The following is a 14,874-nucleotide window of genomic DNA, read 5'->3' on the forward strand; positions in this document are numbered from 1 at the left end:
TTCCATGACATGCGGTCATTTCAGTGATGACGAGCGCAGTAAGGAGGCGCGCTGCTTTCAAGGAACAGGAGAGGTTGAAAGCGATAATATCTGTGCCTAGATAACACAGGGATATGGGAAGAGCTGGAAAAGGTAGTCAGAGTGAGCGTCGTAAGGATTGCATCGATCGAGTATCGTCATATCCCATCATCGTTGCCCTTTTCTGCCATTCGACGTAGTGTTGTGGAGTGACGATGTATTTGATCGGTAAGCCTCGAGTATTAGACCACGTGTGTATCGAGAGTGGCATGCGATGATGGCCGTGTTGGCAGCGAGGTGTGGTTTGCGGTATCGGAGTCGACGCGCCGTTTGCGTGCAATCTCACTCATCGTTCATACCTCATCGCGCCCTTTCACTTCGCGAACTTTTGTATCCGATGCTGCAAACTCTTCACAGGCACGATACCATCTCCATCTCTTGTGAGAACCTTGCCTGCGTGACCAACCTTAGCCAAGACCGATAACCTCAACCCACCGTCAATAGAAATGAATGCTCCAAAGGGGACTCCGATGCTAACAGATTTGTGTGTAGATGAACCGGCCGTCGCTGACTCGTTTCCGTTGAAGAGGCTCCCCGACGAGCTCCTCCTCCAGGTCGTCGCCCAAGTCCCCGAAGTCGATCTTCATAACCTCAGCTTGGCTGCCAGACATATCGGCTCCATGGCGCAGGAGGCACTCCATCGATACCCCACGATCTCTTACACCGACAATGCCATGCCGCGACAAATTGCCCGACTGGCTCGCACCCTCTTCAGTCGTCCTGACCTAGCACGCGCAGTAGCCCAACTCACGCTGCGGCCCATCATCCATCTTGTCGAGATCCCATTCACCACATTGTCCGCGGCTGGCAATCCAGTACTCCAGGGCTTCTTCCAGCACACACGCGTGTATATGGGCGAGACACAGATTGCGGCACTCCTCTTTGCTTCTCTCCCGAACTTGAAAGAGCTCGATCTGCAAATCATCTCCAACGGTAGCCTGCATGAGCTCGACAGCGGTCGTTATGGCCATGCATGTAGCGTACAGTGCAGGCTTCCAGTCAAGGCTGGGTCACACCCCCTCGATATCGCCATGAACCCAGGATTGAAGGCGCTCCGGAAGCTGCATCTGCATGCTCGTCATATGAGCTGGGATTGGCTGGCGTTGTCTTCCCTGAGGGCTGTCACCCTTGGCCTTCACTGTAGCGTCGATTGGGATACTGCATCAGCAGGTGTCTCCATGGTCGAAGAACTGGTGCTGAATCTGACCACCGAGGTCTTCCTTAACGACGACCGGAGATACAAAGATCTACCCAAACTCTTTCAGCGAATGCCCTGCCTGCGATCGCTCACCATCAACATAAGCAACAAGTGCTTAGCTCCAGGGCCAAATCAGATCGAGGCTGATATTCTTGGGAATGATGCGCGGGGAAGCATGGAAATCCTCATCGAAACTATGTCTGCAGTATCGCAGACACTAGAAGTGCTGTGCATCAAGAAAGCCGGCACAGATGCGCATTGCTTCAAGTACCTGGAGCCGGTAACAAGCCTGGCCCACTTCAACCAAATGAAGCACCTTCAAATACCCATTGAAGGAGTTTTGGAGCGTGGCCTGGTGTCGAGGAAGAGAATTGGGGAGATACTGCCAGACAGGCTTGAACAGTTGCGCCTCTCAGGCCTATCTGTAGAAGCCATGAAGAGGTTGGAAGATGTGTCCTCGGAAGATGCTAGTCTGGCGTTCCCGGCCTTGTCGGGATGATAGAAAAGGGACCGACTGGCGATAGATACATAGAAGACATGAAGACTAATAGATCAGTACACCAGATGGCCGGGAGGTTGTCAGAGTCGAGATGTTGATTATGCGCATCCGTGATAATGGGCAGGGGTCATCCAGGCTCCGGTTTTGTCGACGGCGTCATCGTACGGAAAGGTCGTGAATGCCTCTTGGGTAGGCTGAGAGTTTCTGTCGGGAACGCAGAAAAGATTCGCTATCTAACCGGCGGGGAAGAGTATGATATAAGACGGTGTTGGTCTTGGGGACCCGACGACGCCCTAGCGCTAGCGTGGTTCGCGCTGACACCTGCATGCATTAATTCTCCGGACCCGAACAGCTTCACGTTGCGTCATTAGTAATGCAGTATTTCGCTCCCTGCGCAGCACTGCTGCATGTGGTAAAGTCTGGAGAGCACATCTATCGCTTATCTGTTCAAGAAGGGGCTGCTGGCGAGCCACATTCGTGCCCATGCGTCGCGTCGGCGTAATCTCACGATGGACGCGTCCAACGCGTCGCTCCTCCCTCGAGAACCTCGAATTCAAGCTCACCGATGTGTAAAATGCCTTTCAGTTGTCCGCCTCACATCCTCAGGTAAGTTCTCCGCACCACACTTACGCGCCCACGGCAGCATCCGTATCCGCCTCTGACATAGTTTAGGGCTTACAAGAATGGTGACTTCACCGACTTAGTTATCAGCTGCGGCAACTCGACATTCGATGTGCATTCCGTTGTGGTTGGCTCAGCATGCGAGTTCTTCGCGAATAATATCAAATTCGCCGGAAAGGTCAGTCCGCAGCGTTTCGCGCCAACCTCCCGTATTGACATTGGACAGGAAGCTGATGAACGACGTATCGATCTGCCGGACGATGATCCAGACATGATCCGACGCTTAATCGCTTACCTGTATCTGGGTGACTACGATCCCACCGACGACATTGGCATCGCCGCGTTCGAACAACTCAAGCAATATGACCTCAACACAGCAGCGGCGCCCGCTCACCACCCCCGCCGATACGCATTTGGAAGCTCTCAGCGTCATGATCAATGCGCTTGCCTCGCGTTGAACCTCAAGAATATCGAGCAGTCGGAAATGAAAATAGAGCAGCAGAAGAAAGCGTCCCAATACGTCAGCCACCGAAAGCCCGACAACAGCATCGAAATCACCAGTCCGCTTACAATACACGCGAGCATGTATGCGCTCGCTGATAAATATCAGGTGAAGGGGCTTAGCCGACTTGCAAAGACCAAGTTTCGCGAGAGCCTGGATCACCACGTTGATTCCGAAGACTTCATCGCCGCAGTACAACTTACGTACAGCAACACCCCAGAGACTAACCGCGGTCTTCGAGACGAGATAGTGCAGGCTTTCCGGACATATTTTAAGGTGGACATCACCGAGTTGTCCGGGCTGGAATCCAAGCTAGACACCATTGATGAGTTGGCTTTTCTGCTTCTCAAATCCTGGCCCAGGAAGATGGAATCTGCAAGCCCTCAGAAGTTTGTCTCGTCTGCAGGTGCCGCTCACACGGCTTCTCATCTGGTTATTACCGCTGGTCCGCCCACCTCCGGTTCCAACGCGATTTCCGCTTCTTCCAACGCTCCTGTGACAACCACTGGGTTTGCCTCTTACGCTCATACGCCAGGTCCAACTACCTCTAGTACTCCAGCCACAGGAAGCTTGTTCGGAAGCCTTCCTCCACGTGCTTCGGGTGGATTCGCAGGCTTCTCGTTAACACCCAGTGGTACTGGTAACGCTAGATCAAGTCAACCAACTCGTCCTTTCGGATCTCCAGCGTAACGGGTTTTCCTGCTGTGATACTCAGTTGAGCCTTTTTCCCCTGTCTTAATATATTGCATACATCCTTTTTCCTTAGTTTCTGGGCTTCATTTAGTGACGTTACTTCGCGACTTCCTCTTCCTTGTTCGTCCACGCGCGATACCCAAACCTCCTACTAGTCGCGGCAATCACTCCACCCCATACCTTCCACGACCCTTTGTAGATCATAGAGCGCACCTCCTCGCCGTATGCGACGGCTGTGCGAAGCCAAGAGCTCTATCCTTGTCATGTCTTTCTCTTGTACTTCTCCCCATCATCGACCCGCGCGAAAACCCGGAAAACTGCAATTGGCACCGCTGCATCCATCGATTTTGGTCTCTTTTTGGAATCACACATAATATATACGCATCTCTCGCATTGGTTTCACAATTTCGAACTGAACCAGAATGTCGACTTCGAACACAGACGCCGATGTCGCCTTGCCGCATGCCTCATTGCTCGCATACTTCCGTGGCCCATCAGCTGTTCAAAAAGTGACCGATAGCGGTATCCTATCCAGTGACAACAGCCATGGTACCAACGCGCACCAACTGCTCCATCCGCCGACCGATGACGATGACGACGACGAAGAGTCGAGAATAGGCTTCTGGGGCGAAGTGGATGGACCTACCAGCTCGTCTGGATCATACTCATTCGGCGAAAGCAGATCAGCTTGGCGAGGAGCAGCCGCCTTCTGCTGTCTTTGGTGTGCATTCTCGGTCATGATCCTCGGCGCCTTTAGCCTCTATTTCGCTGTCAACCTTGTCCTCGGCCACTACGGACTGGGTACTGGGATGGCGGAGTGGGTCATGTACAGACAACAGCTCCCACCGAGCAACATCCGCGGCGTGAGTTACTCGAAAGACGACAGTCGTGGCGATGAGCAGCGTACTGATGATTAGCGTGCCTTAGATAAGGTTCTGCCTTGAGACTCCGAACCGCGAGGCACCTAGCCCGCAGGCCTGGCATTACCTGAAGGCAAGCACCGACAACCGTTGCACTACTGATACCATCGACTTCATTCTCAATCCAAAGGAAGCATGGAAGGTTCAGCCAGATGCGATTCTGCTCGTGAAGGACGACGTGTCATACCTGGATCAGCGTGAACAGACTCGGGCACCCGCTATCTCCCGAGAAGAACCACAAGCTCCTAAGCTGGGTGACGATGTTGCAGAAGAGGGTCAATTGGGCCGAACAGTTTGAGAGGTCACATATGGAAGCTATCACAAGCACTTGGTGAATGACACTTGCATTCATTTTCTAGTATACTCCATTCGCCACATTGTTTGCTTAGCATCTTGTAATAAATCTTTTGCATTTCCTCCGCCTAGCAGTGCCCACTGATGATAGTAACACCGCCGCTGCGAGAATGCGCACTATTGGTAAAGTCCTCAAACGGCCGAATCATTATCAACTTGTTTGGATGTCCCCGGAGTCGCGACACGTATCTTTTGGTACCATTCCTTTGCGCATGAGGCGTATGAGATGCGGAAAGTGTGGCTAGCTTGCCGTCTCTGGGTTGCCTCTGAGTCATTGATGAATGACACAAGTGTTGGAAAGGCTTCTTCATCGTCGAAAGATGGTACTACCCGCTCATCAGCGCGTGCCCATATTCGATAGGCTCGTGGGTCTTCCTCGTCGGGTACTGTGTCGCATACGGCGCGCTCGGCCGGAGGACTTTGCAGGATCACTTCGTAGTGCATCTCGCGACCCGCGATCCAATCGCTGTATTTTTCGTACATCGTGACGCACTGGTCATTTTGGGCGTCTTCGAAGATCAGATACACAGCTTTCAGGTCCTGGAAGAAGTGGTGAGCTTTGTTGAGCGCGTCGAGCCAAGCAAAGGCCTTGACGCTTGGGTGAAGAAGCTCAATCACTTGGATACTAGCAGGAAGAAGCTTGCAAGGATTCGGGAAACCATTGCCAAGAAGAAGAACTTGTGGTATAGTAAGGGTTTCCAGCTGCTTGAAGAAAGCAAAGGTGGGGACCGGACCCATCCACTTCAAGAACTCTTGGTCGAAGCTGTCGTACGCACTCACTGAGAGGGTTTTGAGGCTAGGCGCAACCCGAGAAAGGCAATAAACCATCCTATTACTCTTTGCACGCTTGGAGTCTTTAAGGATAGGTTTGACAACAGAGAAGCCGCCAGACGAGTGGAAGTTGGTGAGCTGGATGGAGAGATGTTCCAACCGTGGGAACGATGTGGCCGAAAGAAAACCGCCATTTAGCGCCCCGTTGTGATCAACTTCCATTGCTACACAGCTAGCGAGCTCAAGTTGAAGGGTATCAACAGCAGGAGCGACGAATGAAGCGGGGACCCTGCATTCTCGCGCGACCTCTAAGCACTGCAGCTTCGGCAGAGTACACCAAGTCTTGTCAAGACGGCTGCCGAAGAACCGCAAAGTTTCGAGTGTCTTGAGACCACAGATCTGGGATAAATCCAAAGCTGGTCTGTTGACAAGGTTCCTAAGTCTTGCGTTGAGGATACCTTTCATTCGAGAGGACATGATCGGATCGGTGCGTTTGAGTTTCAGAAATTCCAAGAGATAGTACCCAGGCTTTCCAAAGAGTTTGTCGAGAGGATCCTCTGCGTAACGCTGCTGGGACCATACAATGCGTTCGTTATACTCCACATCGTCGTCCGCTACACGAAAGTCAGGCATAGTGGCAAGGATCTCTATCTCCAGCTCGACCAGATTTGGAAGTAAAGCAAGAATAAGACCACCACAAGCTTTGCCGTCGCCAGAAAGTAAGCGAGCTTTCCAGTCTGGCACACGGATGGCCCAACCAGTGCCTTTAGTACCCATGTCGTCGATGACTCGTAGTGCTTTAGCGATGTCGTCAGATGACCATTTGGGAGGCGAGGTTGGCTGCCCTCTTATAAGACTCATCGAGAGCTTGCGAACGCTAGATGCTAGTTCAGGCCTGTGAAGGAGCGCGAGCGCAAAGGAGAAGACTTGTTCGACCGCGCAGTGGTAGCTTCCCGAGTAGCGTTCGTTGAGGGCAAGGTTGGTGTAGAGCTTTTCATTCGCGATACGTCGTAGCTGGTGCGACGCGAGGCACATATGAGCGAGGTCGCTTGGTTTTGTTGTATACCCCGTGATCTCATCGAGCAGCTCCTCTGATAAAGAAGACAACGCTCCCATGTTCGTCGAAGGAGACATATCCGCGTCCGAAGGTAAAGTAAGCTTTGCTTGGGTTTCGTGTTGCTGCATCGTGGTTGAGTTGCAACTTGAATCAAGTTGAGTGAGTGTGATGGATGAGAAGTAGTGGGGAATGGAAATGGGCTCGCAAATTTATATGAGGGAGGAATGTCCACCCAGACGTACAACCTTGTGGCCCGAGTCAATTCACCTATCTGCGAACACCTAGGCTTCCATAGCTTTCATTGTTGTCGCCACTTTCGTCGCCACTGTCTCAAGACCTTCTTCGCCCGGCTGTACCTCATATTAGAAGGTTATCGTTAGGCGGCGCGTTGTGCAGCAGCTTCCTTGATAGCCTTCTCTAACTGGATGCGCTCCGAGCTCTTTCGACCACCCGGATAGACGTAATTGTCAATAGTAGACTACTTTGACGTGAGTAAAGTATTTACCAGCTACGAGAAACTGTATTTACCTGAGAATATGCATTGGCGGCGATCTCGACTTGCCAAGTGACGTCTTCATCATCGTGACGGACCCAACCCGCTCCCCCAGAGTACCAGCCCTTATCAATCAAGCTATCAAGCTTCTTAGAAATGACCTTGGTGGCTGACCCATTCTTCTTCAGATGATTGTAGGTTGGCAGTATGACCTCTAGGAAATTGAGGTTAATGCGATCCTTGTCAAGCTCTTTCGCATCCCATCGGCCAAATGGTGTAACCATGAGCAATGTAACTTCCGGAGGTCCGGCAAATACAAGACGCTGAATGAAAGCGATGTCGCGGCGAAAGGTGCTGTAAACACCGTGTTCTCTCCATTTGAAGTCCGGGCCTGGTTCATGGGGCGTATCGGGGCACGAACGCACATCCCAACCAGCTCTCTCGAGGAAGTCTTCAAATCGTATATAGATTACGATATTCCGGACGTGATCTCTGGGAATAGCCCCGCACGGGAAAGGTGTGTTGATAAATTCGTTCATAAATCGTGCATCGCGGAAGTGGAGTACGTTCATCTCGAGGAAGGCCTCTGTGACTTCCCGAGCCATCTGAGGACCAAATAGCTTGGGATCAAATATGTAACGTTCTCTGATAGCTGCCAGCCGACGATCTACGATCGCTTTCTTCTCATCTTGATCTGGTAAATCAGGCCAGGATATCTCCTCCATAGCGACCCAATTCACCGTGTCTGCCGTATCGTGTTCATGAAAGAAGTCGTGGTTGAAATCTGGTATGTGAACACCGTCTTTCTCTACACATAGGAACTCGTAGATTGAGAGGCGCAACTCGGCAACGCCACCTAGAGCATCCAGCAGGTTCTTTGCGAGTTTTCTGAAACCATCAGCTTCATGTTTCATGATTCGAGAGTCTATCTCTCTGTCTTTAGTCAGTGACTACCCGCTTCTTGAAGCTATGATGCTTACTTGTCGAGCCGCCTGATCTCAGCCCTTATCTCATCTATTACGTCGTCTGGATACTCGACATCCTTTTCACCCGAATCGATTTGTTCACATTCATCTTCCTTCGCTTCTATCTGCTTGTATAGCCTGAACGCGATGAGCACTGGGGGAGTTTATCGAGTGTTCATTAGCGACTTACTTCGAAACCTCTGGCCATGCCGCATGGGTAGCTGAGGAACGGCAATTTACCGGTCCTTCCTGCGAGCTCGTCATTGTAATGCTCTTTTTGATGGAGGTCCGATTCAAATGTAATCTTGACGCCGCGAGACGGGTGTCTTCAGCTAGAGTTCCCGTAGTTTCCTGTCCGAGCTTTTGCATTACATAATTGACGTAAGTGGGGTTATGTGGGGTGGCTTGCTTCCTCACCCATTCTATCATCCCAACAACGCGTCGAGCTCACACCAGCCCAGAATCGCAGCAATCATCGCAGCAACCATTGAAGTTACAGTACAGCTACAACAAGGGATTGTAAGTCAAATTTTGATTGTTAAAATTAAATCGCATCCAGGTAACACAAAGGGGCCGGCCTTAAATATTCGAACACTACTTCGAATTGTATCTTAGATGATAGCCGAAAGTCCTTGAAACCTAACCAGCTCTAAGAAGATTGAAACCTGCCACTATGAGCCGCAATTATGCCCAGCTTTCAGGCAAGTAGTCGCTTCAGTCTATATCAAAAGCCAATAAATGGTATGGGCTACAGGTACGCCTTCCCGATCACGACCATACCTCCATTCTCCTGCTGTCCATCCACGACACACAATTCCAGATGTTGGTCGCCTGTCTCCTGGATCTTGACCAAACTCCTCCATGTATCGGCGCGCTCCACACCCGCACTCGTACCGTACAGCTTCTCGCTCGGCGCCGAATTAATTGCCAGCGCGATGAGCTCCGCTACATCCTCCCAGCACTCGCCACCATAGTACCGTCCCCTAGCGACAGAATAGCCTACAAATGCTACATGCACAATCAACATCAGCGCAAAGAGCAGCAGGACAATCATGGCTGCCCAGACGGCTGTGTTCTGGAGTCCGTATCCGTATCCGTAGGAATCTAGTGCGATGCGAACGGAGTAGAAACCGGGAACGTAGCTGTCTGGATTCCACTTGAAAAGCCTTTCACCTGAGGGAAGGAAGGTTTCAAGTCTTGTTACCACGTCAGCGGTGGCATTAGTTTTGACGAGAGAGGATAATCTAGACATGCTTCGCGCTATGCCGTCTACAAGCACGGTTCCCACCAGCATCGCTATTGCCTCTTCGAATGCGCCGCCCGTGTCCGGGGTCGTCATATTAGGCGCATAGAATGCCGTTATCCGGTTCTCTTCTTGTTTAGGGCGGATGATGGCAGTATTGAGGAACCGCGCCATGCCACTGACACTGGAGGAAGAGTTGTCGGCTAGCCACTCGCTTTGTTGTCGGTTCAGAAAATGCGCCCAGTCTAGCCTCAGGTCGAGCGGGTTTTCTGATATGCCCAAGTTGGTGAGGAGTGCTTTTTCGGGTTTCCATTCGGTCTCGGAGAGTGCATCAGAAACGTTGCTCGAGACAGTGGTCGAGTTCTTGGGCTGGTAATATGCATCGCTAGAGACCCACCTTGCATCAGTTGAGCATGCCACAGTGGCAGTGGATGGGTATCTGTCTTTCGTGGAGTTTTTGGCCGAGACAGGGATGATTGCCAACGCAAGTAGCGATGATGACAAATCCCCGTTGTTGTTTTTGTACCACTTGAACCTCGCGTTCTTACTCGGTAGCCGATCAAAGATGGTATCGTTAGGCTTGGCGTACTTTGTCTCAGCTTCGGGATGCAATGCCTCCTGCCCCCATGCCTGTGACCTATCGATGTTCGGAAATGGGACACGTAGTCGATCCGGGACTTGGGTCCACATAGAGAGGCTACACTTCACATAGACGATGGGCTGGTGTATTGGAGTGTCCGCTATGATGCGCAATCGGGGATATGCCATGTCTCTAGTACCGCCGGCATTGTTGTGTCTTGCATAGTTATAAAATGTACCGAGTGTTCTCGAGCTCAGCTCTGTAACGACGGTGGTGTAGGCCCAGCCGCCCTTTGGGTCATTGCCAGTCTTGATGGAGACCTTCCGTTGAGCGCTGCTCGCACGTAGGTCTGTGAAGAGCAAGTCATCGCGTGATCCAGTCTTCGTGAAACTGATAAACTGAATAGTTTCAGCATTGAATACATGTTATATCCGAAAAACTGGAGATAAATACCCATTTATAGATATCGATGAACCCTGCCGACGGGCAGTGTAGGTTTAATGGTGACTTGAATGGATCTTGGAGGCAACGAGCAGTTTCATTCGTGTCCATTGAGTTATTGAAGACAGTTGGCCAGATTTCGGCTGCAGTTGCGTTGTAGAGGACGGATGAGCCGTTGGCTGGAAAAGCGCTCTTCATTTCGTACCACTCAAGCGAAGGAATCATTGTGATCGCTGACGACGGCCCTAAAGTCAGCGAAAAGATACAAGTGAGAAACAACAAGCCTCCGAATGGGAGATGACGCCTCCATCCCGCCCAGAATGACCACTTGAACAGCATGCTGGGCGAGCCTGTGACATGAAGTGCATTGACGAGTCCGAAGGGAATACCATTTCGCCCGACCAGCAGTCTTCGCATGTAGTGAAAGACAATCATGGATAGTGATGCGAGCATCAGCAACTCGTGAGCCTTGGACGCGACCTGAAATGCCTTGAGTTCCATGTTCTGCCGCTTCTGGTTCTTGATCTTGAAATCCCTCCAAAAGAGTCCGATGATGTGTATCCACAGAAGGACACCAGCAATGGCGAGTGCTGCAGCGTGAAACATGAGCTCAAGCCATGGAAAGTCACGCTTCAGCGCAATTTTGGCTCCTTCGATGGGATGCGTAGGTCCCAGATCGCGCTTGTGAACATCACTCTCTTTGGTGGAGACCAACGATCGCTGATCGATCAAGAGCGCAGTATCCTCCATCACACTCCGCAGGATGTCAGAATGATGAGTAGCAAATCGAAGCGATCGAAGAACGAGAGGCCAGAAGAAAGAGGTTTCGGATAGAAGAGAGGCCAGAAGAACGGGATATCAGGACAACAGCGGGGCGCGAGGATATGCCATGCTTAAGAAGGCTGAGGATGAGACCGGTGGCCATCAGATGACAAAGCCTCATTTGGGAAACCTATCAAGATATCGCAGAGTGAGCCAGCGCGACAGGTGTGGGGGCCAAACCATTAAGGAGGCAAATACTTGGGTAGGGGTAACAAGGCTGAATACCGATGCCAGCCTGGTGGCTGTGGACTCTTACGCCAAGATCAATACTCGTTCCAGGCATAAGCATTCCAGGAGACAGGACCGGAGGCCATAGTAAGGATGATGAGGTCTCTCAAATCAGGCTGGACAAGACATCAAAGGGAAACGAAGTAGACAACTGTCGAAGTTTACAGGTCTGTTTTCGTACGTTCTGTGTATCTCGCGAAGACTTTGCGAGAGTCCTGGATTGTAAACTCTCGGAAAAGATCGCCTTGAACGAGGACGGACGTGTTGGCGAACGTTTATCGTGGGCATTGCTGCTGCGTGTGGCGACTACACCGTCCCACGCCCGGTTATGGCGAACCGTCAGCATCCAAAGAAGGAGACAAACCTGTACAATATCAGCCAATAAAAATGGGTCGGGGTTGTACGTTGCACAGGTGCTGGTCAGGGAGTTGAAGGCCATTTGGACCAGCCCGCGGGCTGGCTCCAGGACTGCTAGTCCCGAACAGGAATGGTGCCGTTCGGGAGAATGACGCGAGGCCGAGCGTCACCCATGTTCCCCAACGCGAACATCGGCGCATCCACTCGACGCGACGTAGCAGTGCATCCGCTGAGCACGTGCTAATTAGCTCATGCTCATGGAGACAGAATGAATGAGGAGGACGACTACGACAATGGCGCCAGTAAATATCCCCACGACGCTCGGAGGAGCTGCCAACTAACCGCGCGCAACAGGCTCCGCCGAGGAGGAAGATGAGCAGGAGGAGAATGATGCCATGGATGTAGATGAGGAGGAAGAGGGCGACGATGCAGATGACGGCGATAATGACGACGACGATGCAGACGGAGACAACGACAACGACGATGAAGACCAGGATCAAGATCAGGACCAGGACGAGCCCGACAGCCCTTCGCAGCGACCGCGCAACAGCATATCCAATGGTGGTACAGCTGGACAAGCAGACGGCAATCCATCTGTCACCCTCACATCACCCAGCCCTCGAGCGGCGGCTTCGGGCGTGCTCGGAAACCTGCCTTTCCACCCCAGCGTGCGCCAGGAGGCCTTGAATGCGCCTATATACGACATCATACCCACCATCGCCGCACCGCATAGCACCTCAATCAATGCCATTACCGCAACACCAGATATGCGATGGGTCTTCAGCGGAGGCGCGGACGGCTATATACGAAAGTTCAATTGGGTAGACACGGCCAACGGAAAGCTTGCCCTGACCGTGGCCCAGCGACACCCTTTCGTTGACTCGGTCACCAAGGCGGGCGTGCTTCTCTCATACTGGGAGAATGAGGACAGTGCTGCAGCCGAGAGCTTATCTCCTGTATACTCGCTCGCAGTACACCACCAAGCGCTATGGCTGTTGTCGGGTCTGGACTCGGGAGGCATAAACCTGCAGTCGGTGCGCCATCAGGAAGGAACGCGGATACACACACTCAAGAACCATACCTCAGCCGTGTCGGTCTTGACATTGTCGCAGGACGAGACGTCAGTGTTGAGTGGTAGTTGGGACAAGACTATCAATGACTGGGACTTGAATACTGGAAGCGTTAAGAGGAAGTTCGAGACGAGCGGAGGACAGATATCCGCAATCGAGCAACGTCCCATGTCTACCTTACCTATACCTCAGGATACCGAAACCCTTCCTACCTCGAACGGCACCTTCTCCTCCAACAACTCCGCCCGACCTCGAACCAACGGCGCCCTCGCGAACGGCGCCGATATCAAGCCCGTGATACCCAAAGAAGAAGGTACTGAGGATGCCCAGGGATCTCCAGACGACTCGCTGTTTGGAGACAAGGACCAGGACTCTTTGTTCGGCGACGGCCAGGAAAACAACCTCTCGGCCACTCTTCCTTCGTTCGGTGGTGACGACGACGAGGACGAGTTCTCTAGAGCCATCGCGAACGGCATACAACAAGCGGACGACGACGCCAATGCTGACATGGACATGATGGACATGGGCGGTCCTGTACAAGCACCCGAGGAGCCAGCTGCGGAGCAAGCGAAGGAACCCCCAGTAGATGCTGAGAACCAACCAGCAGCGAATGGAACTACAGATGCGCAGCTCAATGGCACTTCCAACGGCCTGCCCCATGCAGAGGATCTCGAACAGTCTACGACTACTTCCGCAAACCAGACCGAGCAGCCTGCTTCATCTGAAACGACCTTTATGGACGCGTCAATGGACGGCACATTGCGTATCTGGGACCGCCGGCAACCGAACCCAGTCGCACGCATCACACCCCCGCGAAACACACCACCGTGGTGCATGAACGCATGCTGGTCACCAGACGGCAACTCCATCTACGCTGGTCGGCGAAACGGCACAGTGGACGAATACAGTCTACACAAGAGCCTACGAGAGCCGCGACGCACATTCCGATTCCCCAGCGTCAGTGGTGCAGTGAGTGCAGTTCGGGCTATGCCCAATGGGCGACATCTCATTTGGTAAGTTCACCTCCCCTCACACGCGCACACATACATACGTGACGTGACGTGACGTGAGACAAGCACTAACATGTACCAGCGCATCATATGACATCCTCCGCCTCTACGACCTTGCCCACAACGACGCGGGACCGAAAGCCGGCGCGGCCGCTACACCCTTCTTTATTGTCCCCGGACACCGCACCGGCGTCATATCGCAGCTATACCTCGACCCGACGTGCAACTTCATGATCTCAACGGGCGGAAATCGGGGCTGGGAGGGAGCATCAACAGAGGTGATGCTTGGATATGAGATTGGCATCGGATCTTAGCATGTACTATACCCATTGATCGCGGCGTTTGGAACGGCGTTTCTTGAACGAGGGGGTCTGCGTGCACTTTTGTGATTGGGTACGAAGAGCAAAGAATAAAGAGACAAGACTTTTAACGCGACGATCGTGAGTGCAACGCGTGTGCCAGGTGACGTAGCTGGGGTAATGGGCATGGGGATACGCAAGTGCTGACTCCGAGATGCTACGACGAAGCGTTTAGGACGAAGCTTATCCTTCTTTTGTTTTTCCTTCTCTCCTCTGGTTGTTGCAGCCCTCACGTTTGTTCTGCCATTGCAGCTGATTGACTACTTGCAGGCTCGGCATTCCCGCACCATGTCGATGGTGTCACGCGGAACACGCGTCCACCATAATTTTTTTCCGTGTGGGAGGAGCGGGGTAATTTTGATGAAGTCTTTCTCAGAAGCGCTTACTATCGCATTGACCCGCGGAGAGGAGTATACCCAAACATAGACGGTAAAGGAAGTGACGTAGTCGGTGAGAGCCTCGTTGTACCATGGACATGCATTGGGCGCGAGGATAGGGGCAGACAGTACGCGCGCGCATCTCAACTAGATTTTGGATCGAGAGGGGCGATTAGTCGGATCAGAGTCCGTGGTGTTGCAGAATTCGAAGAGACGGCGGGGCTCATCTCAACCAT

General features: G+C 52.4%; 6 protein-coding genes across 6 annotated transcripts; 3 read left to right on the forward strand and 3 right to left on the reverse strand.

The window, feature by feature from the left end:
* Nucleotides 1–524: 524 nt before the first annotated feature.
* J4E83_004834 (uncharacterized protein) lies at nucleotides 525–3,588 on the forward strand (the record flags this gene model as incomplete). The annotated part of the gene is made up of 2 exons (XM_049331759.1): nucleotides 525–1,753; nucleotides 2,448–3,588. 2 exons carry the CDS (start codon nucleotides 525–527, stop codon nucleotides 3,586–3,588), a joined length of 2,370 nt encoding a protein of 789 aa, XP_049188854.1.
* A 425-nt stretch (nucleotides 3,589–4,013) lies between these two features.
* Nucleotides 4,014–4,809, forward strand: J4E83_004835 (uncharacterized protein; the record flags this gene model as incomplete). The annotated part of the gene is made up of 2 exons (XM_049331760.1): nucleotides 4,014–4,454; nucleotides 4,567–4,809. 2 exons carry the CDS (start codon nucleotides 4,014–4,016, stop codon nucleotides 4,807–4,809), a joined length of 684 nt encoding a protein of 227 aa, XP_049188855.1.
* Nucleotides 4,810–4,997: 188 nt separating this feature from the next.
* J4E83_004836 (uncharacterized protein) lies at nucleotides 4,998–6,671 on the reverse strand (the record flags this gene model as incomplete). Its single annotated transcript, XM_049331761.1, has 1 exon — nucleotides 4,998–6,671. The coding sequence occupies one exon, from the start codon at nucleotides 6,669–6,671 to the stop codon at nucleotides 4,998–5,000; it is 1,674 nt and encodes a 557-aa protein (XP_049188856.1).
* Nucleotides 6,672–7,069: 398 nt separating this feature from the next.
* Nucleotides 7,070–8,100, reverse strand: J4E83_004837 (uncharacterized protein; the record flags this gene model as incomplete). The annotated part of the gene is made up of 2 exons (XM_049331762.1): nucleotides 7,070–7,171; nucleotides 7,222–8,100. The coding sequence occupies 2 exons, from the start codon at nucleotides 8,098–8,100 to the stop codon at nucleotides 7,070–7,072; spliced, it is 981 nt and encodes a 326-aa protein (XP_049188857.1).
* A 799-nt stretch (nucleotides 8,101–8,899) lies between these two features.
* On the reverse strand, nucleotides 8,900–11,165 carry J4E83_004838 (uncharacterized protein; the record flags this gene model as incomplete). The annotated part of the gene is made up of 3 exons (XM_049331763.1): nucleotides 8,900–9,993; nucleotides 10,213–10,372; nucleotides 10,428–11,165. 3 exons carry the CDS (start codon nucleotides 11,163–11,165, stop codon nucleotides 8,900–8,902), a joined length of 1,992 nt encoding a protein of 663 aa, XP_049188858.1.
* A 925-nt stretch (nucleotides 11,166–12,090) lies between these two features.
* Nucleotides 12,091–14,216, forward strand: J4E83_004839 (uncharacterized protein; the record flags this gene model as incomplete). The annotated part of the gene is made up of 3 exons (XM_049331764.1): nucleotides 12,091–12,124; nucleotides 12,177–13,905; nucleotides 13,985–14,216. The coding sequence occupies 3 exons, from the start codon at nucleotides 12,091–12,093 to the stop codon at nucleotides 14,214–14,216; spliced, it is 1,995 nt and encodes a 664-aa protein (XP_049188859.1).
* Between the last annotated feature and the right edge of the window lie 658 nt (nucleotides 14,217–14,874).

Source organism: Alternaria metachromatica (genome assembly GCF_023757995.1).
Source record: "Alternaria metachromatica strain BMP 0045 chromosome Unknown scaffold_9, whole genome shotgun sequence".
In the NCBI taxonomy this organism is placed as follows: Eukaryota; Fungi; Ascomycota; class Dothideomycetes; order Pleosporales; family Pleosporaceae; genus Alternaria; species Alternaria metachromatica.